Source organism: Cervus canadensis, chromosome 2, assembly GCF_019320065.1.
Source record: "Cervus canadensis isolate Bull #8, Minnesota chromosome 2, ASM1932006v1, whole genome shotgun sequence".
Lineage (NCBI taxonomy): Eukaryota > Metazoa > Chordata > Mammalia > Artiodactyla > Cervidae > Cervus > Cervus canadensis.
Window position 1 is genome coordinate 51,890,555 of NC_057387.1, and position 25,998 is coordinate 51,916,552.

General features: G+C 39.4%; 1 protein-coding gene across 2 annotated transcripts in view; it reads left to right on the forward strand.

Moving 5' to 3' along the window:
* Positions 1 to 10,450, forward strand: part of KYAT3 (kynurenine aminotransferase 3) — a 94,961-nt gene extending 84,511 nt beyond the window's left edge. For both annotated transcript variants that reach the window (XM_043460745.1, XM_043460747.1), the window contains 3 exons: positions 2,729 to 2,805; positions 3,214 to 3,300; positions 10,255 to 10,450. In XM_043460745.1, the coding sequence (XP_043316680.1) occupies positions 2,729 to 2,805; positions 3,214 to 3,300; positions 10,255 to 10,317 (227 nt within the window). In that variant the 3' untranslated portion in view covers positions 10,318 to 10,450. The remainder of the gene's footprint in view (positions 1 to 2,728; positions 2,806 to 3,213; positions 3,301 to 10,254) is intronic.
* The last annotated feature ends 15,548 nt before the right edge of the window (positions 10,451 to 25,998 follow it).

Here is a 25,998-nt window from a genome sequence, read left to right on the forward strand (position 1 = left end):
CATCTGATTATTTTGATTATAGAAATTCTTCCATATACTGGAGGTTAGTCCCAGCTTTTTCAAAAGACAGAAGCAAGAAAACAAAACTTTCATTTGATGGTAACTTAAAGATAAAAATGAACCATAAAATTCATGAACATAGTAATTCTCTTTATAGCTCATAGCAGTGACTAACTAGTTAATATTTTTTGAACATTTATGATACAGTAGTTTGCTTTACAAATATCAAAATCTCACAAAAGCCACATAAGATTGGTGCTGTTATATCCCCATTAATAGTTGAGAAAGATGTCATTAAAAGTCAAGAAATTTACTGAAGTTAATCAATTAATAAGTATCAGAGGTGGACTCTGAATGCAGAGATGCGTGTACTAACCAGTAAACATATATTTTCTGCTATACTCAGCAACTTCCCTGACCAGTGAGCATCATCCTAGAACTAAAAAGGGAAACATTTAATCAGAAGACAAGGTTACAAATAGGAAGATAGTAAGATAAGATGTGAAATTAGGGAGGAGATAGTGGGAATAGAACAACTGATTTTTGTTTTCATAGATTACTTAAATAAGCTAGTGCTATTATAATATGGTTCAAACTCCTACCTCCAGGAAACAAATATTTTCTTTAGTTTGTTTGAACACCTGTCCCTGATGCATTGAAAAGAAGTAGATTCCAACTTTCTCCTAACTATAAAATATTTAGAATTGTATTTATTCCCTTCCTTTTCTTTGAGTCCCGTGGCAATAAATTTCTCTTTTCTAAGTGTTACAAGAATAAATAAGCAGTTACTATACTGAGTGAAACTTATGGGTGCCAAGGGGGAAAGCTGGGTGAGGGGGATAAATGGCAGCATTGAGACTGGACATATGCACACTACTATATATAAAATAGATAACTAGTGAGGACCTACTGTGTAGCACAGGGAACTCTTCTCAGGACACTCTAGGCACCTATATGGGAAAAGAATGTGAAGAAGAGTGGATATGTGTATGTGCGGAACTGACTCACTTTGCTATACTGCAGAGACTAACACAGCATTGTACATCAACTCTCTGTTGTTGCTGTTCAGTCGCTAGGCTGTGTCCAACTCTGTGACCCCATGGACTACAGCACACCAGGCCTCCCTGTCCCTCACTATCTATACCTCAATAAATTTAAAAGAAGAAGAAATGAATAGTATAGACAGTGTTGATTACAGTATGTCAGTACCCTCCTGTTGTTTCTTCTCCTGTTGTAATCACTACTCTCTCCAGGTTAACTTTGAGTATGCTACTCGTGTAATTGTCACTTGGAGTTTTCACAGAATTTGCAATTAGACTCTGTTTTAAGTTGTCATTTTTTTTAGAGTCAAATCTGAATTAAACACACAAACATACATATGACTTAAAGTAGTAGTTTAACTTCATCTGTAAAATGAGAATTGCTGCATCTCACAGAATTATAGGACAAATGAATGAGAGAATCATGTAACATGTTTAACAAATAGTAATAAATGGTAGCATATTATTAGCATTATTATATGGAAATTTTACATTCTTAAATCACAGGAGAAAATTGAAATAAAATCATTAAGGAAAGCCATATTAAGTCATTTAAAAAAATAAAAGTGAAACTTTCTTTAGTGTCAAGGTTTTTACGCTATTAATTTGAAGGGACCCAGTATTATTTAGCAAATAAAAGAAAGAAGATAACTGCCTTGATTTATTTTGAGCAATAAAGTATGTGTGTGTTAGTTGCTTAGTCGTGTCTGACTCTTTGCAACCCCATGGACTGTAGGCCGACAGGCTCCTCTGTCCATGGAATTCTCCAGGCAAGAATGAATATTGGAGTGGGTTGTCAGTCCTTTCTCCAGAGGATCTTCCCTACCTAGGGATCAAACCTGGATCTCATGCATTGCAGGCACATTCTTTGTGAATTGAGCTACGAGGGTAGCCACAAAAAAAAGGATAAAATAATTGATTACAGTGACCATCAGTGTTTGTTGCTTTGGGGTATTCAAAAAGATCTTGAGTACAAGTCAGTACAGTTGAAACAATATGAAATGTAGGTTACTGAATCCCAATGCCAGAGAAATATCTTGTCCAGACCTTAAAGCAAGATTGGAACAAGAGGTAAATATAGGAATGTGTATTTGAAGTTTTTCACCAAATTTTTTAAAAATTAAGCATAGTATTTGGAAGAGGGAAACAATAAATATATCACTTGGGAGAACTATGTAGACATTTTCCCTTGATAAATAATGAATTTTATTAATTTACTCATTCCACAAACATGCTTTTCAGTACTTACATGCTAGATACTGACCTAGGAGATGGGGATAGTGATAAATTGCAATATCCCTGTGGAGCTCACAATCTAATAATGAATTACCATTTGGAAATAAAATTCTTACAGATGAATACCTTAAAAATTGAGGTTATTTCCTTAATAATGATCATAGAGGCATGTATTATTTATAAATGGAAGAGTAACACTCCTCGTTGTCCTTGCCTCTTCCTACTGTCTTCCAGTGCTAAAAGCTGTATACACAAACATGATCAACCAGATGTATATGTGAGTAGTGCCTTAGAGTGTCATATCTGTAAAGCTTCTCTGGGAATTCCTTACTTCCCACTATACCATGCAGTATGAATCCAGCATGAGGAAATTTTGAATCTTAATAGACAAATTAAATACACTTTGCCTCAGATATAATACATAGCCCATCCAATTTTTATTATTGTTTTAGATGTAGACCTCTTCGATATGAAGGACAGCAATGAACCTTATGACTATAAATTCGTGAAGTGGATGATTAAAAATAAGGTAATGTTTATTGGCTTCTGCAATATTGTGCTGTATGTTATAGTTAATTTATGAAGGAAGCCTGTTGACATGCTTTGAAAAATGTGAGCTGTAGTTTTATTCCCTGATATTCTACTCACAGTTATTTGGAAGATTTTATTTATTTATTTATTTTATTTTTTGGCCACATTATGTGGTTTACAGGATCTTAGTTCTGTGACCAAGGATTGAACCTATGCCCTTGGCAGTGAAAGCAGAGAATCCTAACCATTGGTTCACTAGAGAATTCTCTGGAGGATTTTAAAAATATATTTCTTTTGGAAATTACTGTGAATATTTGGAAGTATTTATTTGTTTTTAATGTTTGTGCTCTAAAAATTAATATTTAAAGTGTAAGTAGTTTTCATATTTTTCCTATTTGTTTTTCAGAAACTGTCAGCCATCCCAGTTTCAGCATTCTGTAATGCAGAGACCAAATTACAGTTTGAGAAATTTGTGCGATTTTGCTTCATTAAAGTAAGTTCCCTGTTCTACACATTTATAATGTCCTTCCTTCTGGTTTATAAAGCACCATTTTTTTTCTATTGCTAGGCATGATGTGCTCATATGCAGTTTTTAAGTTTTGGCTTGCTACCATAAAATTATCAGAACAAAAACTCAGCACTTTTTGAAGCTGAGTTTATTGGATTACAATATAATTAGATTCCTTACCTGTAACATTAAAATATCCAGACACATGTGAAGACACAAGAAAATGCAAACTTTAATGAAAAGGAAAAAAATGTGACTTCTACACAGTCAATAGAAACAGATCTTAAGGGTTACTCATATGTAGGAATTAGTAGACAAGGACTTTAAAGCAGATATTATAAATGTGAAAATATGGTCATAATGAGCAACTAGATTAAAGCAATTAAAAAGAGAACCAAATGGAACTTAAAGAATTTTGAAATGTAATACTTGGTATGAAAAATATATATAGTCATAACATACAGAAGATTGAGGATGTGAGGAAAAAAAGTGTTCACCTTAATACAGATCCATAGAAATCATCCAGTCTGAAAAAAGAGGGGAAAATTATTTTCGAAAAATAAACAGAGCCTCAGAGTCAATGTCAAGTAATAATATACATGTAACTGTAGTATCCAAAAAAAGAGAGAGAAAATGTGGCAGAAAAAAATATTTTTTAAAAGGACTATATTTCCCTATATTTGGTGAATAGCAATTCAGAGATCTAAAAATTCAGTGAACCACACAGGATACAAATAAAATCACAACTTGACACATCATAATTAAACTGCTGAAAGCTATAGATAATGATAAGATCTTGAAAGCAGCCAGAGAAAAACTATACTTCACATGCATGGGAGCAAAGATATGAATGTTGACTAATTTCTTATCAGAAACAGTAGAGACCAGATGACAATGAAGTGGCACCTTTAAAGTGCTGACATATTCTATATCCAGGAAAATATCCTTTTACACTGAAAACAAAATATACATCCCTGATAAATGAAAGCTAAGAGAATTCAGCACCATCAGATCTGTGCTAAAAAATAATCTGAATGTATTGTTGCTATTTTTAAGATGTTATCACTACTGAAAACAATCTTATCAAAATTAAGGCACTCTCTATACCAACACACTCATCTATAAGTCTGGTCAGAATGATGTAAACACTGTTTTCAACTTTTAGAGACACCATATAGACAAACTATGGGAGACTTATTTAGAATAGAATATAAATTTTAACAACCTAACAATGTCAACATTTAATTATCTGAAATGTAGAAGAAAGGGTAAGGCCATTAATACTTGCATCTTATAGTGGATTTATAGAGGTATAAATATATATTATTTGAAGTTATAAGCAGAACTAATAGAACAAAAAAGTAACATAAGACTTCCAGTTTTAGACACGGTCAACAGGCCTTCTCCCATTCTCTTCTTGGAAATTATTTTTTAAAAAGAACAGCTAGGAAAATGGAAAACAAATTCCAAATCCACCAGGAAATGAGGAAGAGTTGCCAGATACAGTGAAGGAAATGGCAGAGGGAAGACACGGAGAAAGGCTCCTGCTTCTACGTCCTAATAGGCAGAGCCAATAGGTAGCCTACTCATTATCCAGAGCAGCGGGAACAGTAAGTGCACTGGGAGTGGAAACTTCTCCAGACCCATTTGGCAGCGTGGACAAGGCAGAGTAGAAACATAGGGTCATGTCATCTAGTACCTATGCGAACCAAGTGGAAAGAAAGGGCTATAGATTTACTCTTTCCTCTCATTTTTGCTAAAGCTGTGTTGAGGCAAGGTGGATACATTAAATTGGAGGGAGACAGTTACATTAGTTAAAAAGAAATAAAGTCTAAAAGAACTCCCCTTCACTGAACTCTCCATCAATCATATTTAACTTTACTGTGAGCCAAAGATAATTTCTACTCCCTCCTAGTTCTTTCCTGTCTCCTCCTTTATACAAATCTGCAACTACATGTTCAAATCATAGAGCCAACAACTAGCTTACTCATTACCCAGAACAATAGGAACCATAATTGTGCTGGCTGTGGGAGCTTACAAAGAGAATTCACCCAAAAATGAGCAATAAAAAGGACCAGACTCTGAATCTACAAAGATGCTATTAAGGAGAAGGAGAAAAATATAATGAAAAATAAGTATCAGAGAATATTCAACAACAACAAAAAACCAAAACCAAAAAAGAACTGTTGCCATAGAGCAAGTAAAAAGTGTTATATTTCAAATTCAAAACATTTAAAACAAGAGTTAACAGCAGAAGTTTTTTAAAATTCAGGGAAGCTGTAGTAAGATAATGTAAGAAGATGAAATGATAGCTGTCAAGAGATCAGGTAAGAAATTGAAGGAGAAAAAATATAGCTATTGATAATGGTAGTAACATTGGAAGCAGCATAGAGAACACTAAATTCTTCTGTAAACACACAGAGGATTGAGAAAAGTGGGTGAAAAGAAGTGAAGGGAACAAAGAATTTCTTTTTTTTTTTTTTGGCTATACCATACAGCTTGTAGGATCTTAGTTCCCTGACCAGGAATTGAACTTGGGCCCTCAGCAGTGAAAGCATAGAGTCCTAAGGACTGGGCTGCCAGGGAATTCCCAGGAACAAAGAGTTTTTAAATGTTAGAAAAAGTATAAATGTGGGAGACAAATGATATATCTAGAGTTCCTGGAGGAGTGGAGGATAGGGGTGAGGGGGGCAGAACAAATAGAATTGGGAAAGAATTTTATAGCTTTGAGAATCCTTTCCATTTGAAACAAGGAAGGAAATGGCTTGTCTCAGGAATGTCACAGAAAAACACTGAGATGTACCTTGTTTAATATATTGGGCTTTATAAATGATCCTTTGGTACCTACACAAGGTGATCGAGGCCTCCATGGAGACAGGAGAGGAGGAAGATCAGTGTAGACTCACCTTTGCATCAGCATTCAATATTGGAAGATGGCAGAGCAACATCCAGCCCCTAGGGAAAGCTGACACACCTAACCCAACTGCTTGGAAAAGCAAAAAATAAAAGGAGGGCAAAGCATGCCAAGAAAGTGGAAACTGAAAGAAAGCAGGGCGAATTTTAGGACAGAACAAGCCAAAGGCAGCACTTTACAATGGCTATTAGTAAAATCCTAAGTAGCTGTCAAATATTAAAGGATAGAGCATCTCAATAATACAACAAATGAAAAATAAAACTGCCCAAAAAAAAGAAAAAGAAAACTGCCTTGAAATTTTATATTATCTGTTAGATTGGAAATAACCAAAACAACTGGAAAGTTCCCTAAGATGCTCTCATGCACTGATTGAGAGTACAAGTATAATTTGTAAAATCTCTATGGGGTTAGTTTGAAAATTATCTAAATGTAAATGCACATGTCTTTTGGCCCACCAATTCTGCTTGTAGGATTTTTTTCTGTGGATTTACTTACATATTGAAGGTCTGTATTCAAGGATTTTCAGGGAAGCATTATTTGTACTATCAAAGAGTTATAATAGACAACCACAATACTCACCAGCGCAGACTGCTTGAATAAATTATGGTACATTCACATACCTAAACGAGTGAAGCAGCTCTGTGGAGTGCTAGAGAATAAGTGAAAAGCAAGGAGCAGATTAGTTTGTGAGGAACCATATCATTTACATAAAAAGGAAAAGAAGGAAGGGAAGGAGAAGAAGCTTTTAAATGCCTCAACTGTCTCTCTGGAAGGATACATAATAAAATCCAGTGTTGCTTCTGGAGAGGAAAACTGAATGGCTGAGAGACATGGGTGAGAGGCAGGGTTACCTAAAGAAATATATGTTTAATCTCAGTAAATAAATTTTGAAACCTGTTTTTCCAAACAATTGTAGAGCAAGTTCCTAACTTAATTATTGATGCCTCTGTTACTGCCAAATATCTTATTATGTATTCTCCATTATACAACATTCTTCTACAATATAACCATCAACATCATGAACTTAAGAGTGCTATATTATTCTAATTCTCAGATCCAATTCAGGTTTCACTGATTGTCCCAATAATGTCTTTTTTTTATCACAAGCAAATAAATAAATAAATCCAGGTCACAATTGTATCAATCAACCAGTCATCAGTCAGTCAGTCCAAGCCAGAATCATGCGTTGCATTAAGTTGTCATATCTTCTTCAAGCTGAGAAGTTTCCTCAGATTTCCTTGATTTTCATAATCTTGATACTTTTGAAAATTATTGACCAATTATTTTGAAGAAAGTCCCTCCACGTTTGTTTGACATTTACTCATGGATAGATTCAGGTTATGCACTTTTGGTAGAAACCACAGAAGTGATATTTTGTTCGTTTTGCATCCTATCAGATAGCATGTGATTTTAGTTTTATCTACAACTGGTGATGTTAAGTTTAATCATTTTATTGAGGTGGTGTCTGCCAGGCTTCTCTACTGTAAAGTTTCACTTTTTCCTTGATGAATAATGAATGTTTTGTGGTAAAGTACTTTAAAACTATGAAAATATTCCATATCACATCAAATAATTTATTCATTTAGCCATTCATATATGTAAGGACTCATAAACTTGTTTTATTCAGTGGGTTAAAATTTATTATTATTACTTATTTCAATGCTCAAATTTTCCAAAATTTGGCCATTAGGAGCCCCGTTAAGCTGGTCTCTGTTTCCTTTGACTTGTCTTCCATAATTTTTTGAGCATTTTCTTACTTTCTGGCATTTCAAGATGCAGTAGGTTCACTTTGTCATTGTCCAACTCAACCTGAAATCACCTTTTACTGGAGAATGGTGTTAAGAAACCAAGATCTGGGCATGACAAGTGCTCATTGGGGTATTAGTATTCCCAGGCCCTCCCAGAAGACAGAGATAGGGAACATGTAAATGTATGTCCATACTTTCTATGTCTGTCTATTCTACTTATTCCTATGTCTATCTAAATACATAGAAACCGCCTCCTAGTTTATTCCTGCTTTCTCCCTATGTATGTTAGTCAGTCCCGTCTTTGCCAGTATTGACAGTGGAAACACCTGCTCACCATTTAACCACTTCTTGAACAGGACCTCTGCGCGTGACCAGTCTCCTCAGTGCTGCTGCCGCTCCACCCACCACCCCGACAGGCACCCTTTCCCTACTCGGCTTTGCCACTTGACCAGTCTTCCACCCCGTCCCTTGTACGGTCACCATCCTCGCCTCACCTCAGCTTCAGCACATGTGCTGACCTGCTTCCGTCACCTCCCTGCAGAGATACCCTCCTCTGAGTCTCCACCACCACACACGAAGCCACCGTCACCCACTGCATGGCAGCGCCCCTCTTCCCTCACAGGCTCTGACGCTCCATACCCGTCTGCGCTGGCAGATGCCTGCCTCATCCCCTCCAGGCTGCATGCTGCCTGGAACTACCCTGCCATGCAGATGCCTTGCTTACTTACCCCCTCGATTCTGACGCCCTATTCCTGACCAGTGCCACTACCGTCTTCACCGCCACCTCACGCCCCGCTGTTGGAAGGTCTGCTTACTTCACTCTGGCTGTGGCATCCTGCACCAGGCTGCTGAGGCTCTCCCACCCCCATGCGTGATCTCGTTTCCCTCAGCCCCACCTAACGGCTTTGGAGTAAGTCATTCTGTAGAGATGGAGGAGAAAGGAAAAGAGTGGAGAAAGCAACAGGAAGTTTATCCATCAATTTAATTTTACATCATATGTACATATTACCTATTCAAAAAACAAATAAATTGTATCTTTACAGCTGGCCCTCTAACTGTGGTGTTAGGAGCTTGTAACTGTGAGACTTCAATAGGAGGGAGCAGAGTAGTGTGAAAGAACCAATTTATCCTCATTCAGAGCAGAGAACGGTAAACATTGTCTGAAGTTGATAAATTAAAAAACTAGGAGCATACATTATTTAGATTTTGTTGGTAATCACTAGAACTAAAATCAAAATTGCCATAGGAAGTTGACTTAGAGGATGATGCGGGTAGTAGGAAGGCATGAGAAGGGAAGAAACAATGATTATTTTTCAATGTAAACTCTTCTGTATTCTTTGACTTTTTTCTATAATTGTATATTAACTTATTACTGTAGTCTCACTCCGCCTGGCATCCTCTTTGTTGGGAGCTAAGGGAGGGGTTTCCTTTTGTTGTCTACAAGGCTCTTTGAAAGAAGTCTGTGATTTTGTGCTCTTCCTACGCAAATGAACTAAACAGTAAATAAGGATCTCATCAGTACATCCTTCAGGCTCTCCTCCTGCATCAATGTTATTTATAAGTCTGTGTCTTTGGCAGTGAGGGCGTCCACACTGACAGACATGGTTTTGGCTGGGATTAGGTTAAGCTGTTTTCAGACTGAGCTGTATATACAGATTATTCATCATTTTCTTGGTAATGTTCCTTGGCCCCATACTAGTTAATTTGTAGAGTTCTTTTGGTGTCAGGATAGTAGTAATAAAGTGCTCTGAACCAGCAGCCAGCATCACAAAACAGTATAATGTAATGATTGCTTTTGACACTTCTATAGCTCCCCAACATTGAATTCTTATGAGGTTCATACACTTCTCTAGCCTGACAGGAATGGGATAATAGCATTATAAATATTCGGCCTGTTTGATTTGCTGCTAGGCTCCTTAAAGAGCTTGTGACTTGTGTATTTGGCCACCAAGGCAAAGGATGATGCTGTAGATGCCATTTCCCAGTTTTTGTGTTCCTGCTAAGGTTAAATGGTTTAAAATGGGGTAGAACTTCCAGTGACACTACTCAAGGTATCCCCCATCCCCATGCCATGCTGTTGGACTCTGTCTCAGCTACTGAGGCCAAGGACCAGCTAAAGCCTGGGTCAAGTTATCAGGGGTTGAGGACCACTCAGTTCCCAAATCACTACATGACTCTTACAGATGGACTGACTTTGGTATACTGTTTGTATTTAAATCTTTACTTTGTCTTGAATTTATTTTGATTTGTAATGATGACTATTTCATTAATTTACAGAAGGACAGTACATTGGATGCTGCTGAAGAAATCATCAAGGCGTGGAGTAGACAGAACTCTTGATACATACAGAGTGTGTTGTTTCTATTCAGTGACCTAATGTAAAATTACTTGGTGCTGCCACTTGCTGGATATTGAAAAGAAAATCTTTCAATACAAATAAAATTTAAAGGAACATTTCCATTGGTAATCTCACCCCTAACAATATTCTGGAGATCTTTTTTTTTTTTTTTTTTTTTGCTGAACTGTATTAAAACAGCTTCTGTTTCCTCATAACAGTGAAATAAAAATAGCACCTACTTTATTTATACGACTTCCCCAGTGGCTCAGACGGTAAAGTGTCTCCCTACAATGCAGGAGACCTGGGTTCGATCCCTGGATCGGGAAGATCCCCTGGAGAAGGAAATGGCAACCCTCTCCAGTACTCTTGCCTGAAAAATCCCGTGGATGGAGGAGCCTGGTAGGCTACAGTCCATGGGGACACAAAGAGTCCGGCACAACTGAGCAACTTCACTTTCACTTTATATGAAGTTTGAGTTGTTGTTTGTGAGAGTGAAATGGACTGATGTATGTAAAGCCTGCCAGACAATAAGGACTCACATACTATTGGCCAGTTTCACTTCTCTGCCATTGCGTAAAAACTCTTGGCTAATTACAGGTCCTTCAACTTTATATTTTTGCTTGATCTCTACCCACCTATAGTTCCTTCCCCTCATTTACTAATGGTTTTGAACTTTGTTCATACTTTTGCCTGTTGCTTACAAGTACTGCCATCATCTGGGGCAGCTTTAGGATCCACATGGATTATTACCTAGACTTTTGACACTCCCCTTTGGTGATATTTATTTCCATTTCACTCTCCACTTCAGCCACCCACTCCCTTGGGCATACTCTAAACCTTTCATCATTCCAGGCTGTTCCATCTTTGAGATAATAAGTTAATCATCTCACACTGTAACCACCTATTCCTGCAGTAAATATCACCATCCCCCACTATTTCCCTCTCTCTCTCAGCTTCTTTCAAAACAGCACTTTAAATTATCATTTCAAATCCACTACTACTCAAAAATCGGTCCATGGCCCTCTGACATCAGAATCAACTAGAATCGTTGTTGAAAATAAATTTTGGTCTTCAGCCCAGACCTACTGAATAATTCAGAATCTGCCCCTTTCCAGGTGATTCTTACACCACTAAAGTTTGACAGTCACTTCTGTAGCTTGTGGAACCTTTTGATTCGTCTCAGCCTCTTTATATCTTCACCCCCTTCCTTATCCAACTTAGATTTATTTAACGCCATAATTTTCTTAATTAGGCAAAAATTCATGTTATCTAAGATGTATGTTATACATATTATATATATATGTATGCAAAAGTTTTTCTACTATACTTGATAAAGTCTTGAGAAAGAACAAAAAAAAAGAGAGAGATGGAGAAATTGGAAAACATAAACTAAATGAAATGAGAGAACTGAATATGAAATAGAAAAAGTGAAAGAAAACTAGATAAAAGTAAAAGATCATCATATAATCCAGTTGTTTTTAAACATGACTGCTCTCTAGAAACATATCTGGAGCTTTGGAGCAAAAAAACAATATCTGGGCATTTGTATTTTTCAAAAATTTCCAAGATACTTCTGATATGCATCTGGATTTTAAAAAGTGATTACAGGTTTTTCTATTAAATGACAGTTTTGGTGATATAGAATTCTATTATTTTTCTGTTGACCAATCATGATACAATGGTATTAAGTGAATAATAGTTACACAATCACAATAATAAAAGATGTTTATCAGTTTTCACAATCAATAGCCAGACAAAAAGTAAAAGATAATGACAATTGCAAGCCATGATGGGAACATGATTAACCTAACTATAAAATAATTACATACAGTTTGGGGATCAAACAGAGTGATGTAGTAAGTGGAAGTACATGTATGGCACATGTTTTCATCAGTATCTTTTGGTTGGTGCATTTAATCCATTTACATTCAAGGTAGTTATCGATATGTTTGATCCTATTACCATTTTCTTAATTGTTTGGGTTTATTTTCTGTAGGTCTTTTCCTTGTCTTGTTTCCTGCCTAGAGTTCCTTTAGAATTTGTTGTAAAGCTGGTTTGGTGGTGTTGAATTAGTTTAACTTTTGCTTCTTCAGAAAACTTTTGATTTTTCCATCAAATCTGAATGAGAGTCTTGCTGGGTAGAGTATTCTTGGTTGTAGGTTCTTCTCTTTCATCAGTTAAATATATCATGCCATTCTCTTCTGGCTTGTAGAGTTTCTGTTGAGAAATCAGCTGATAACCTGATGGAAGTTCCCTTGTATCTTATTTGTCATTTTTCTCTTGTTGCTTTTAATATTTTATCTTTGTCATAAACATAATGAAATTCATTGTTTGTTAAACTTATACGTGTTAGTTGTGTGAAGAAAAGAAGGCAGGGTAGAGGGGAATGAGAGTATCAGGGAAGCAAATTGGTATTTTAAATAGTGTGGTCAGGTGAGTTTCATGGAGGTGCCATAGGAACAGACTTAGAAGAGGAGAGGGAGAGAGCCTTGTGAAGATCTTAGGGAGGAACACTCCAGGAACAAGAAATAGCCAGTGCAAAGGGTCTACAACAGGAAGGCGTCTTTTGTTTGATGAGTACCAAATAACCAAGGGATGGAGTAGTAGGTATTAGGGCAGAGTAGCAGCATAGGACCTCAAGGACTAGAGGAAGGATAATGTTTTGATACCATCTCATCCATACTTTTTTTTTTTTAATGAGTAAAATAATGTTTATTGGAGCATGGTTTCTAATTACTCCAAACTGGTAACCACCCAAAAGACATGAGACTGGATAAGAGCACCAAATAGGTCAGTATTAGAAACTAAAGGGGGCTGATGACTTAGCTCTGGACTTTTTGAAAAATGTGACTGCAAAGTGGAATAACTTGAAAAAGTTCTTCTCATTTGATGATTCTACTTTCTCACAAACACACACTCCTCACTTACCCTCAACCTGCTATAATCTAGATTGTACCCATTATTGATCAAAATTTGCTAATGACCTCCATGTTCTTAAGATTTAAAAGAACCTTCCCAGTTCCATCCAACTTTACCTCTTACTTCCGATGTTGCAGTAGTGGTAAAGAATCCAACTGTAATTACAGGAGACACAAAAGATGTGGGTTCCATTCCTGGGTCTAGAAGATCCCCTGGAGTAGAAATGGCAACCCCTTATGGTATTTTGCCTGGAAAATTCCATAGACAGAGGAGCCTGGTGGGCTACAGTCCATGGGGTCACAGAGCGTTGAACAAAACAGCATTTGCCACTCCGGCCTTCGTAAGCCCACTTTTTTTTTTCTGTTTTGGCTCCTGTGATGCTGCACATTCGTAAATTACCTTCTGTCTGTTCCTTCTTCATCTCCTTCACCTTTTCTTAGATATTGATATTCTGTCTTTCTCAGTAAACAACTTCATTTACTCTGAATACACTGCTGCTGCTGCTGCTGCTACTGCTAAGTCACTTCAGTTGTGTCCGACTCTGTGCGATCCCATAGACGGGAGCCCACCAGGCTCCCCCATCCCTGAGATTCTCCAGGCAAGAACACTGCAGTGGGTTGCCATTTCCTTCTCCAATGCATGAAAGTGAAAAGTGAAAGTTAAGTCACTCAGTCATGTTGGACTCTTAGTGACCCCATGGACTGCAGCCTACCAGGCTCTTCCGTCCATGGGATTTTCCAGGCAAGAGTACTGCCTTCTCCGCTGAATACACTAGTGAAGTCACTCAGTCGTGTCCGACTTTTTGCGACCCCGTGGACTGTAGCCTACCAGGCTCCTCCGTCCATAGGATTCTCCAGGCAAGAAAACGAGTGAGTTACCATTTCCTTCTCCAGGGGATCTTCCCAACCCAGGGATCTAACCCGGGTCTCCCGCATTGGAGGCAGACGCTTTAACCTCTGAGCCACAGGGGAAGCCCACTAGTGACTCTTAAATCTGTAACAGCCTAGTCCTGTCTGTTGAATTTCAGACCCATATACCCAGCACCCCATTTGTCATCTCACACAGACATTTTATAGGCAAACCTTATCCAGTCTGGATTGGATAAGCAATATCCAGTATTGTTTGGCAAACAATATCCAATCTCCTCACCTCAGTGAATGGTGCCCCCAATCTACTAACTCAGGTCAGAAAGCCTATTGACACAAATCATTTTTAACTTTTCTCTCCATCCAAATCCTCTAACTAGTACCCTAAATATCCCTTAAATCTATCACTTTTCTCTGCTCCAATTGCCCCCATCCCTGCCCCCACCAGCCATACCATCTCTCAACCAGTTCAACTCTTTAACAGTTCTCCCAGCCTTCTTGCTTACAATGTATCCATGTAGCCCAAACAAGCTTTATAAAATGTAAATGTAATCATGTTACATATATTACTTAAGAATATTCCTGTTGCAAGTGACAGAAAGCCTAACCCATATGGGTTTAAATCAAATGAAAAAGAATTGTCTGTCTCAACTGAGCATTTTAGGGGTAGTCTAGTTTTGTTAAAGCTTGGTCAAAGACTGTTGGAGCGTCTCCTGCGGCAGTATGGGTCGGCAGTGGTCTACTACAGGGACAGGGTCTCTGGGTGTGGGTATGGCATAAGTCTTCTTGGAGGAGGTCACCATAAACCCCACTATAGAGTCGCCAGAACTTACATAGGACTGGGAAATAGACTCTTGGAGGGCACAACAGAACTTTGTGCACCAAGACCCAAGAGAAAGGAACAGTGACCTGACAGGAGACTTGTCTGTGGGTGTCTGGGTGTCTCTGACGAAGGCGTGGGTTGGTGGTGGCCTGCCGCAGGATTGGGGGAAAGAACTGTAGCAGTAAATGGATGGGATCTTTTGAGGGAGGTCACCATTGTCTTCATTACCTTCACCATAGTTTGGCCCCATGTAAATAGCAGGGAGGGAACACAGCTCCACCCATCAACAGAAAATTGGATTAAAGATTTACTGAGCATGGCCCTGCCCATCAGAAAAGACCCAGTACCCCCCTCAGTCAGTCTATCCCATCAGAAAGCTTTAATAAGCCTCTTAGCCTTCTGCATCAGAGGGCAGACAGAGTGAAAACCACCATCACAGAAAACTAACCAATCTAATCACATCGATCATAGTTCAGTCAGTTCAGTTCAGTCACTCAGTCGTGTCGACCCTGTGACCCCATGAATCGCAGCACACCAGGCCTCCCTGTCTATCACCAACTCCCAGAGTTTACTCAAACCCATGTCCATCAAGTCGGTGATACCATTCAGCCATCTCATCCTCTGTTGTCCCCTTCTCCTCCTGCCCCCAATCCCTCCCAGCATCAGGGTCTTTTCCAATGAGTCAACTGTTCACATGAGGTGGCCAAGGTATTGGAGTTTCAGCTTCAGCATCAGTCCTTCCAATGAACATCCGGGACTGATCTCCTTTAGGATGGACTGGTTGGATCTCCTTGTAGTCCAAGGGACTCTCAAGAGTCTTCTCCAACACCACAGTTCAAAAGTGTCAATTCTGCTCAGCTTTCTTCACAGTCCAAATCTCACATCCATACATGACCACTGGAAAAACCATAGCCTTGACTAGACGGACCTTTGTTGGCAAAGTAATGTCTCTGCTTTTTAATATGCTATCTAGTTTGGTCATAACTTTTCTTCCAAGGAGTAAGCGTCTTTTAATTTCACAGCTGCAGTCACCATCTGCAGTGATTTTGGAGCCCCAAAAAATAAAGTCTGACACTGTTTCCATTGTTTCCCCATCTATTTGCCATGAAGTGATGGAACCGGATGCCATGATCTTAGTTTTCTGAATGTTGAACTTTAAGCCAACTTTTTCACTCCTCTTTCACTTTCATCAAGAGGCTCTTTAGTTCTTCACTTTCTGCCATAAAGGTGGTGTCATCTCCATATCTGAGGTTATTGATATTTCTCCTGGTAATCTTGATTCCAGCTTGTGCTTCTTCCATCCTAGCGTTTCTCATGATGTACTCTGCATAGAAGTTAAATAAGCAGGGTGACTATATATCGCCTTGATGTACTCCTTTTCCTATTTGGAACCAGCCTGTTGTTCCATGTCCAGTTCTAACTGTTGCTTCCTGACCTGCATACAGGTTTCTCAAGAGGCAGGTCAGGTGGTCTGGTATTCCCATCTCTTTCAGAATTTTCCACAGTTTATTGTGATCCACACAGTCAAAGACTTTGGCATAGTCAATAAAGCAGAAATAGATGTTCTTCTGTAACTCTCTTGCTTTTTCGATGATCCAGCAGATGTTGGCAATTTGATCTCTGGTTCCTCTGCCTTTTCTAAAACCAGCTTGAACGGAAGTTCATGGTTCATGTGTTGTTGAAGCCTGGCTTGGAGAATTTTGGGCATTACTTTACTAGTGTGTGAGACGATTGCAATTGTGTGGTGGTTTGAGCATTCTTTGGCATTGTCTTTCTTTGGGATTGGAATGAATACTGACCTTTTCCAGTCCTGTGGCCACTGCTGCATTTTCCAAGTTTCCTGGCATATTGAGTGCAGCGCTTTCAGATCACGAACTCTTTATTGCGAAATTCTGACTGAAATTGAAGAAAGTGGAGAAAACCACTAGGCCATTCAGGTATGACCTAAATCAAATCCCTTATGACTATACAGTGGAAGTGAGAAATAGATTTAAGGGACTAGATCTCATAGACAGAGGGCCTGATGAACTATGGATGGAGGTTCCTGACATTGTACAGGAGACAGGAATCAACCATCCCCAAGAAAAAGAAATGTGAAAAAGCAAAATGGCTATCTGAGGAGGCCTTACAAATAGCTGTGAAAAGAAGGGAAGTGAAAAGCAAAGAAGAAAAGGAAAGATATTCCCATTTAAATGCAGAGTAGCAAGGAGAGTTAAGAAAGCCTTAAAAAAATAGAGGGAAACAACAGAATGGGAAAGACTAGAGATCTCTTCAAGAAAATCAGAGATACCAAGGGAATATTTCATGCAAAGATGGGCTCAATAAAGGACAGAAATTGTAGGGACGTAACAGAAAAAGAAGCTATTAAGAAGAGGTGGCAAGAATACACAGAAGAACTGTACAAAAAAGATAACCACAATGGTGTGGTCACTCACCTAGAGCCAGACATCCTGGAATGTGAAGTCAAGTGGGCCTTAGGAAGCATCACTACAAACAAAGCTAGTGGAGGTGATGGAATTCCAGTTGAGCTACTTCAAATCCTAAAAGAGGATGCTATGAAAGTACTGCACTCAATATGCCAGTAAATTTGGAAAACTGAGCAGTGGCCACAGGACTGGAAAAGGTCAGTTTTCATTCCAATCCCAAAGAAAGACAATGCCAAAGAATGCTCAAACTACCGCACAATTGCACGCATCTCACAAGCTAGGAAAGTAATGCTCAAAATTCACCAAGCCAGGCTTCAACAACACATGAACCGCGAACTTCGAGATGTTCAAGCTGGATTTAGAAAAGCCATAGGAACCAGAAATCAACATCTGCTGGATCATCAAAAAAGCAAGAGAGTTACAGAAAAACATCTATTTTTGCTTTATTGACTATGCCAAAGCCTTTGACTGTGGGGGTCACAATAAACTGTGGAAAATTCTGAAAGAGATGGGAATACCAGACCACCTGACCTGCCTCTTGAGAAACCTGTATGCAGGTCAGGAAGCAACAGTTAGAACTGGACATGGAACAACAGACTGGTTCCAAATAGGAAAAAGGAGTATGTCAAGGCTGTATATTGTCACCCTGCTTATTTAACTTCTATGCAGAGTAAATCATGAGAAACACTGGGCTGGATGAAGCACAAGCTGGAATCAAGATTACCAGGAGAAATATCAATAACCTCAGATATGCAGATGACACCACCCTTATGGCAGAAAGTGAAGAACTAAAGAGCCTCTTGATGAAAGTGAAAGAGGAGAGTGAAAAAGTTGGCTTAAAGTTCAACATTCAAGATTATGGCATCTGGTTCCATCACTTCATGGGAAATAGATGGGGAAACAGTGGAAACAGTGCCAACTTTATTTTTTGGGGCTCCAAAATCACTGCAGATGGTGACTGCAGCTGTGAAATTAAAAGATGCTTACTCCTTGGAAGAAAAGTTATGACCAACTTAGATAGCATATTAAAAAGCAGAGACATTACTTTGCCAACAAAGCTCAGTCTAGTCGAGGTTATGATTTTTCCAGTAGTCATGTATGGATGTGAGAGTTGGACCATAAAGAAAGCTGAGTGCTGAAGAATTGATACTTTTGAACTGTGGTGTTGGAGAAAACTCTTGAGAGTCCCTTGGACTGCAAGAAAATCCAACCAGTCCATCCTACAGGAAATCAGTCCTGAGTGTTCATTGGAAGGACGGATGTTGAAGCTGAAACTCCAATACTTTGGCCACCTGATGCAAAGAGCTGACTCACTGAAAAGACCCTGATGCTGGGAAAGATTGAGGGCAGGAGGAGAAAGGAACAACAGAGGATGAGATGGTTGGATGGCAATACTGAATCAATGGACATGAGTTTGAGTAAACGCCGGGAGTTGGTGATGGACAGGGAGGTCTGTCGTGTTGCAGTCCATGGGGTCGCAAAGAGTTGGACATGACTGAGCAACTGAACTGAACTGAACTGATCCAAGACTCAGACTGTAATATGTAACCAAGCTCTTCAGCTTGTAATTCTGTCTTCTCTGTGTCAGCTTTATCTCCAGCTGGTACCTCTTGGATACATGGCTGCAGCAGTTTATGAGTATCATATGGTGACACTAGAAAATCCAGCAAATAAGGGGACACTTTCTTGGAAGCTCCAGCAAATGGTATACTGTGTCTTACTGGCTCTTTCCTGAGCTACTTCCTGAAGCCATGGGAATGGACATGCTAAATAACTTAGGCCAATGCAAGATCAACTCTACATGAACTACATTGGTTCAAAGAAGGGACAGAATGACAAAGGGAGGAAATGGCTGTGAAAATGTCTTAAGTGACTTAAAACTTTTTACTCCCCATTGCTCTTGACATAATTAGTCTTTTGCTGCTGTTGCTTTGCGATTTTGTTTTGTTTTTTGGTGTTTGGGGGTTTTAGAAGATCATTCTCTGATGCAAACTCTTCTTGATTGAGGAAAGAATGAGTTCATTGCTTAGTCAGGTAAGGGAATCACCCCTGGAGGTCATTTCTCCTCAGTTACTCAAACTCTCCTCATCAGGGCTTACAGCGCCCTGTATGACCTGGTTTCCCTTTTCCTCCCCCAGTCGCATCTTTCTCATCTTTTCCTACTCAAATGTCCAGTCTTACTGAACTCAGGTCAGTTTCTAAGTGAGCCCTTTGTTCTCTGCCTTTTAGCAAACGTCATTTCCTAACCTTCAATCATGGTTAATGTAGGCAATCTATTGTGTACTTGTATTTATGTACTTGTGTTAGTCACTCAGTCATGTCTGACTCTTTGTGACCCTGTGCACTGTAGCCCTCCAGGCTCCTCTTGCCGTGGAATTCTCCAGGCCAGAATAGTGGAGTGGGTAACCATTCTCTTCTCCAGGGGATCGTCCCAACCCAGGGATCAAACTCAGGTCTCCTGCACTGATGGTGGATTCTTTACCATCTGACCCACCTGGGAAGCCCTAAGATGTCTACAGATTCCCAGTTATGTAAGAACTCATTCTGTGACATTATATCGTTTAATAATGAGAGATATGGACTTCACACAGTAAGCAAGAATGAATTTTTAAAGATTCTTTCTGGAAGATAAGTTTGAAATCTTTCACCTTTTACTAAAGATTTCCGTGGAAGATAAGTTTGCCTATCCAAAAGCCAATAATAATCTACTTTCTCCTTTGACTGTGTCTACTATTGAGGCTAAAAGTCAAAGTATCCAATTTTCTTAGCTTCCCTGGAACTAGTCAAAAGTGCGTGAAAAGAGCCTCTTTGTGGAAAAAGAGGCAAAGTTATCCTGAGACTTTTTTGTCTTTCTTGTCCTCTTCATCCTTCTACCTTCTTCCTAACTTTCTGGAAGTAAGGATTGGAGGTACAACAGCCATCTTGTGTTCAGGCAGCAAATGGCATCATAGTGAAGGCCTACATAATAAGAACTATAGAGCAGAAACATAGCTTCCAGACCCTGGAAGCTATTTAGAGTTACTGTATCTCCAGAGTTTGCAATGCATGAGACAAATGAACCCCTACTTTTCAATCCACCAGAATAGCATTTTTTTTTGTTATTTACAGATGATTATGAATTACTACCTGATATAGAAGATATGATACAGAGATCAATTTTTTCTTCTAGAATATAAATTGATCTGATGAAAAGGCCTGGAGGTAGTGAGAGAGACCAATCAGAAGGGTCTTACAGGAAGGGGATAGTGAGGGCCTGAAGGATTTTGTATGAGAGAAAGATACATCATCACAAATATTTGTCAAATTCATACAATTTTCCCCATCATTCTTATGATAAAAAGCAATTACATAATGACACAATTAACAAATATTTTAAATCGAAAATTGTCCCCAAATAAAACAAGTCTTGTTTCAGTTGGATAAACCTGGGTAAAACAAAACAAAAACCTCAACCACGTCCCTGAGACATAAGAATTTCATTTTATTGCTGCTCTGAGAATACATCTAATTACTCAATCATGCCAATTAAATAGGAACTTCCACCTGCTGACAAACAGCTATCTTGGGATAGATCAGAATAAATTGTAGAAATAATTGGATTTTCTAATCAATATTAACTTTATCATATTATACAGCTGCTACTTTCTTTTATATTTAATACAGCATCATTTTCTTATATGTAAAACATCATTTGTAGCAAAATCTCATAGTAAAAAAGATTAATAATTTTGTCCTTTTGTCAATGAGAGTGGTTATCCTTTTAAAATCTACCCCTCTCATTATCCATTGGAAGTATAAAAATCATATATTAGCTTAAAACTTAGATCTATAACTTCTAACAACATAACCTCATTTTCTATGTGAATTACTGAAACGACTTCTGTTTTTTCTTTTTTTGGCTGTGCTGCATGGCATGTGGGATCTTAGTTTCCTGACCAGGGATTGAACCCATGCCCTCAGCAGTGAAAGCGCCAAGTCCTAACAACCACTTGACTGCCAGAGAATTTCCCCCAATGACTTATAAGACTACTTTTATAATTATTCTTGGAGCATTCTGCTGACCTATATATATATGGAAGAGTACTAAATTCATAAAAACCATTCTGTTTTCTGAAGTCTTTTTTTCTCTCTGAAATGCCCTGGTGAAATACTTGTCTGCCTGCTCTACCCTGGGAAGTGAACATTTCTGAAGGAAAGTCTGCACATGACACTTTGCTTGTGGAAGCCCTTCAACGCGACTTGGTTTCACTCAGAATAAAAGCCAAAATCCTCACTCTGACCTTGGAGCCCTGTACTTGACCCCGCTCTCCCCCAACCTCACCTCCTACCACTCCACCCTCCGCCCCGTGCACTTTCTCATCCCTGACACCGGACCTGCTCCAGATTAGGTCCTCTGTCCCCAAGGTTCCCTCTGCCTGCATACTTTTTGCCCAGTGTCCACTTGGCTTCTTCCAATCTATACTCAGATGTCACCTCAGGAGAACTTACCTGATCTCCCATTTAAGATCATAAATCCTGGCTCTTCTCATCCCTTTTCCCTGCCTTATTTTTCTCCTTAGCATTTACTACTATTAAACTTAAAATGTTTCTCTCAATCTGTTTATCATTTTTATCCCCTCCTAATTTACATACCATGAAGCCAAGAATTTTTATTTTTTTGTTCAAGGCTGTATCAGCAGCACCTAAAGCAGACTCCAGCAAAAAGTAGCACTGAATAAATGAGTATCTGCAATTGAAATAGGTCCTCAGAACACGACTGGTTTTTTTTGTTGTTGTTGTTGTTATTTTTTTAATACTGATTTGTTTTTAACCTTGGGTCTTTCTTTGGCCCTTGTCTTTCATTTAATAATAGTTTTCTAAAGTGCCAAATATTGTTCCTAAAACTGCAGATATGCTTAGCCAGGCTTCTGAATCACCTGTGCTGAAGGCCTCAGCTAATCAATTATGTGGGACTCTCTATCTGACCTCTGGAAGCCCAACCTCAGAATACAGGACTCAAAGTTGCACTTGGTTCCTGGCTCCAAGACAATTAAATTGAATAGAGTAGTGTTCTGCAAGCATTTTTATGTCAGTGAGTACATATGTACATGTGCATATGCACTCACATGTACATGCGCACACATGTACACATACACATAAATTTGTATACATACACACACACACGTATGCAAGTTTGGAATTACATATATTTTCCTTTGGCCTGGCAAATAAATATTTCTAATCAGGGCTTAGAAATAAAACCCTGTATCCACCAGAGATGCTCGGAGGGCTCAAACAAACCTTATTTTGAGCCACAGAGACCCAGAGACCCCACAGAGACAGACAGAACTGTGTCTGAGTGTCTCCTGCAGAGGTACAGGTCAGAGTGGACTAATGCAGGGGCAGGGGCTCTGGGTGCAGTAGACCTGGGTATGGCATAAGCCCTCTTGGAGGAGGTGGACATTAACCCCACCAGAGAGCCACCAGAACTTACACAGGACTGGGCAAAAAGACTCTTGGAGTGCACGAGCAAAATCTTGTGTGCACCAGGACCCAGGAGAAAAGAGCAGTGACCCCACAAGAGATTGACTTATGCTTGCCCGCAAGTGTCCAGGAGTCTCCGGTGGAGGCATGGGTTGGCGATGGCCTGCTGCAGGGTTGGGGGCATTGAGTGAAGCAGTGTATGCACGGGACCTTTTTAAGGAGGCTGCCATTATCTTTATTAACTCTACATAGTTTGACCTCAGGTCAAACAAGGGAGGGAACACAGCCCCGACCATCAACAGAAAATTGGATTAAAGATTTAATAAGCATGGCCATCAGATCAGTTCAGTCACTCAGTCCTGTCCGACTCTTTGCCATCCCATGGACTGCAGCATGCCAGGCCTCCCTGTCCATCATAAATCCTGGAGTTTACCAAACTCTTATCCACTGAGTTGGTGATTCCATCCAACCATCTCATCCTCTGTCATCCCCCTCTCCTCCTGCCCTCAATCTTTCCCAGCATCAGGGTCTTTTCAGTGAGTCAGCTCTCCACATCAGGTGGACAAAGTATTGGAGTTTCAGCTTCAACATCCGTCCTTCCAACGAACACCCAGGACTGGTCTCCTTCAGGATGGACTGGTTGGATCTCCTTGCAGTCCAAGGGACTCTCAAGAGTCTTCTCCAACACCATGGTTCAAAAGCATAAATTTTTCCACTCAGTTTTCTTTACAGTCCAACTCTCACATCCATACATGACTACTGGAAAAACCGTAGCCTTGATAGATGGACCTTTGTTGGCAAAGAATGTCTCTGCTTTTTAATATGCTGTCTAGGTTGGTCATAACTTTCCTTCCAAGGAGTAAGTGTCTTTTAATTTCATGGCTGCAATCACCATCTGCAGTGACTTTGGAGCTCCCCCCAAAAAAGTCAGCCACTGTTTCCACTGTTTCCCCATCTATTTTTTATGAAGTGATGGAACCAGATGCCATGATCTTAGTTTTCTGAATGTTGAGCTTTAAGCCAACTTTTTCACTCTCTTCTTTCACTTTCATCAAGAGGTTCTTTAGTTCTTCACTTTCTGCTATAAGGGTGGTGTCATCTGTATATCTGAGGTTATTGATATTTCTCCCAGGAATCTTGATTCCAGCTTGTGCTTCATCCAGCCCAGTGTTTCTCATGATGTACTCTGCATAGAAGTTAAATAAGCAGGGTGACAATATACAGCCTTAACATACTCCTTTTCATATTTGGAACAGGTCTGTTATTCCATGTCCAGTTCTAACTGTTGCTTCCTGACCTGCATACAGATTTCTCAAGAGGCAGGTCAGGTGAGAAATCAGAACAAGACCCACTTTCCCCCTCAGTCACTCGCTCCCATCAGAAGTTTCCATAAGCATCTTATCCTTCTCCATCAGAGGGCAGACAGAATGAAAACCACCATCAGAGAAAACTAACCAATCTGATCACATGGACCACAGCCTTGGCTAACTCAATGAAACTACGAACCATGCTGTGTAGGGTCACCCAAGACGGATGTGTCATGGTGCAGAGTTCTGACAAAATGTGGTCCACTAGAGAAGGGAATTGGAGAAGGAAATGGCAACCCACTCCAGTGTTCTTGCCTGGAGAATCCCAGGGATGGAGGAGCCTGGTGGGCTGCTGTCTATGGTGTCTCACAGAGTTGGACACGACTGAAGCGACTTAGCAGTAGCAGAGAAGGGAATGGCAAACCACTTCGGTATTCTTGCCTTGAGAACCCCATGAACAGTATGAAAAGGCAAAAAGATAGGACACTGAAAGATGATCTCCCCAGGTTGGTAGATGCCCAATATGCTACTGGAGATCAGTGAAGAAATAACTCCAGAAAGAATGAAGGGATGGAGCCAAAGCAAAAACAATACCTAGTTGTGGATGCGACTGGTGATAGAAGTAAAGTCTGATGCTATAAAGAGCAATATTGCATAGAACCTGGAATGTCCATGAATCAAGGCAAATTGGAAGTGGTCAAACAGGAGATGGCAAGAGTGAACATCGACATTTTAGGAATCAGAGAACTAAAATGGACTGGAATGGGTGAATTTAACTCAGATGACCATTATATCTACTACTGTAGGCAAGAATCCCTTAGAAGAAATGGAGTAGCCATCATAGCCAACAAAACAATTTGAAATGCAGTACTTGGATGCACTCTCAAAAATGACAGAATCTCTTTGTTTCCAAGGCAAACCATTCAATATCACAGTAATCCAAGTCTATTCCCTGACCAGTGATGCTGAAGAAGCTGAAGTTGAACAGTTCTATGAAGACCTACAAGACCTTCTAGAACTAGCACCCCAAAAGAACGTCCTTTTCATTATAGGGGGCTGGAATACAAAAGTGGGGAGTCAAGAGATACTTGGAATAACAGATTAATTTGGCCTTGCAGTACAAAACAAAGCAGGTCAAAGGCTAACAGAGTTTTGCCAAGAGAACTCACTGGTCATGGCAGACACCCTCTTCCAACAACATGAGAGAAGACTCTACACATAGGCATCACCAGATGGTCAATACTGAAATCAGATTGATTATGTTCTTTGCAGCCAAAGATGGAGAAGCTCTATACAGTCAGCAAAAACAAGACTGGGAGCTGACTGTGGCTCAGATCATGAACTCCTTATTGCCAAATTCAGATTTAAATTGAAGAATGTAGGGAAAACCACTAGACCATGCAGGTCTGACCTAAATCAAATCCCTTATGATTATACAGTGGAAGTGAGAAATAGATTCAGGGGATTAGATCTGATAGAGAACCTGATGAACTATGGACAGAGGTTCGTGACATTGTACAGGAGGCAGTGGTCAAGACCATCCCCATGGAAAAGAAATGCAAAAAGGGAAAATGGTTGTCCGAGGAGGCCTTACAAAAAGCTGAGAAAAGAAAAGACACTAAAAGCAAAGGAGAAAAGGAAATCATAGCCATTTGAATGCAGAGTTTCAAAGAATAGCAAGGAGAGATAAGAAAGTCTTCCTTAGTGATCAGTGCAAAGAAATAGAGGAAAAAATAGAATGGGAAAGACTGGAGATCTCTTCAAGAAAATTAGAGCTACCAAGGGAACATTTCGTGAAAAGATAGGAACAATAAAGGACAGAAATGATATGGACCTAATAGAATCAGAAGATATTAAGAAGAGGTGGCAAGAATACACA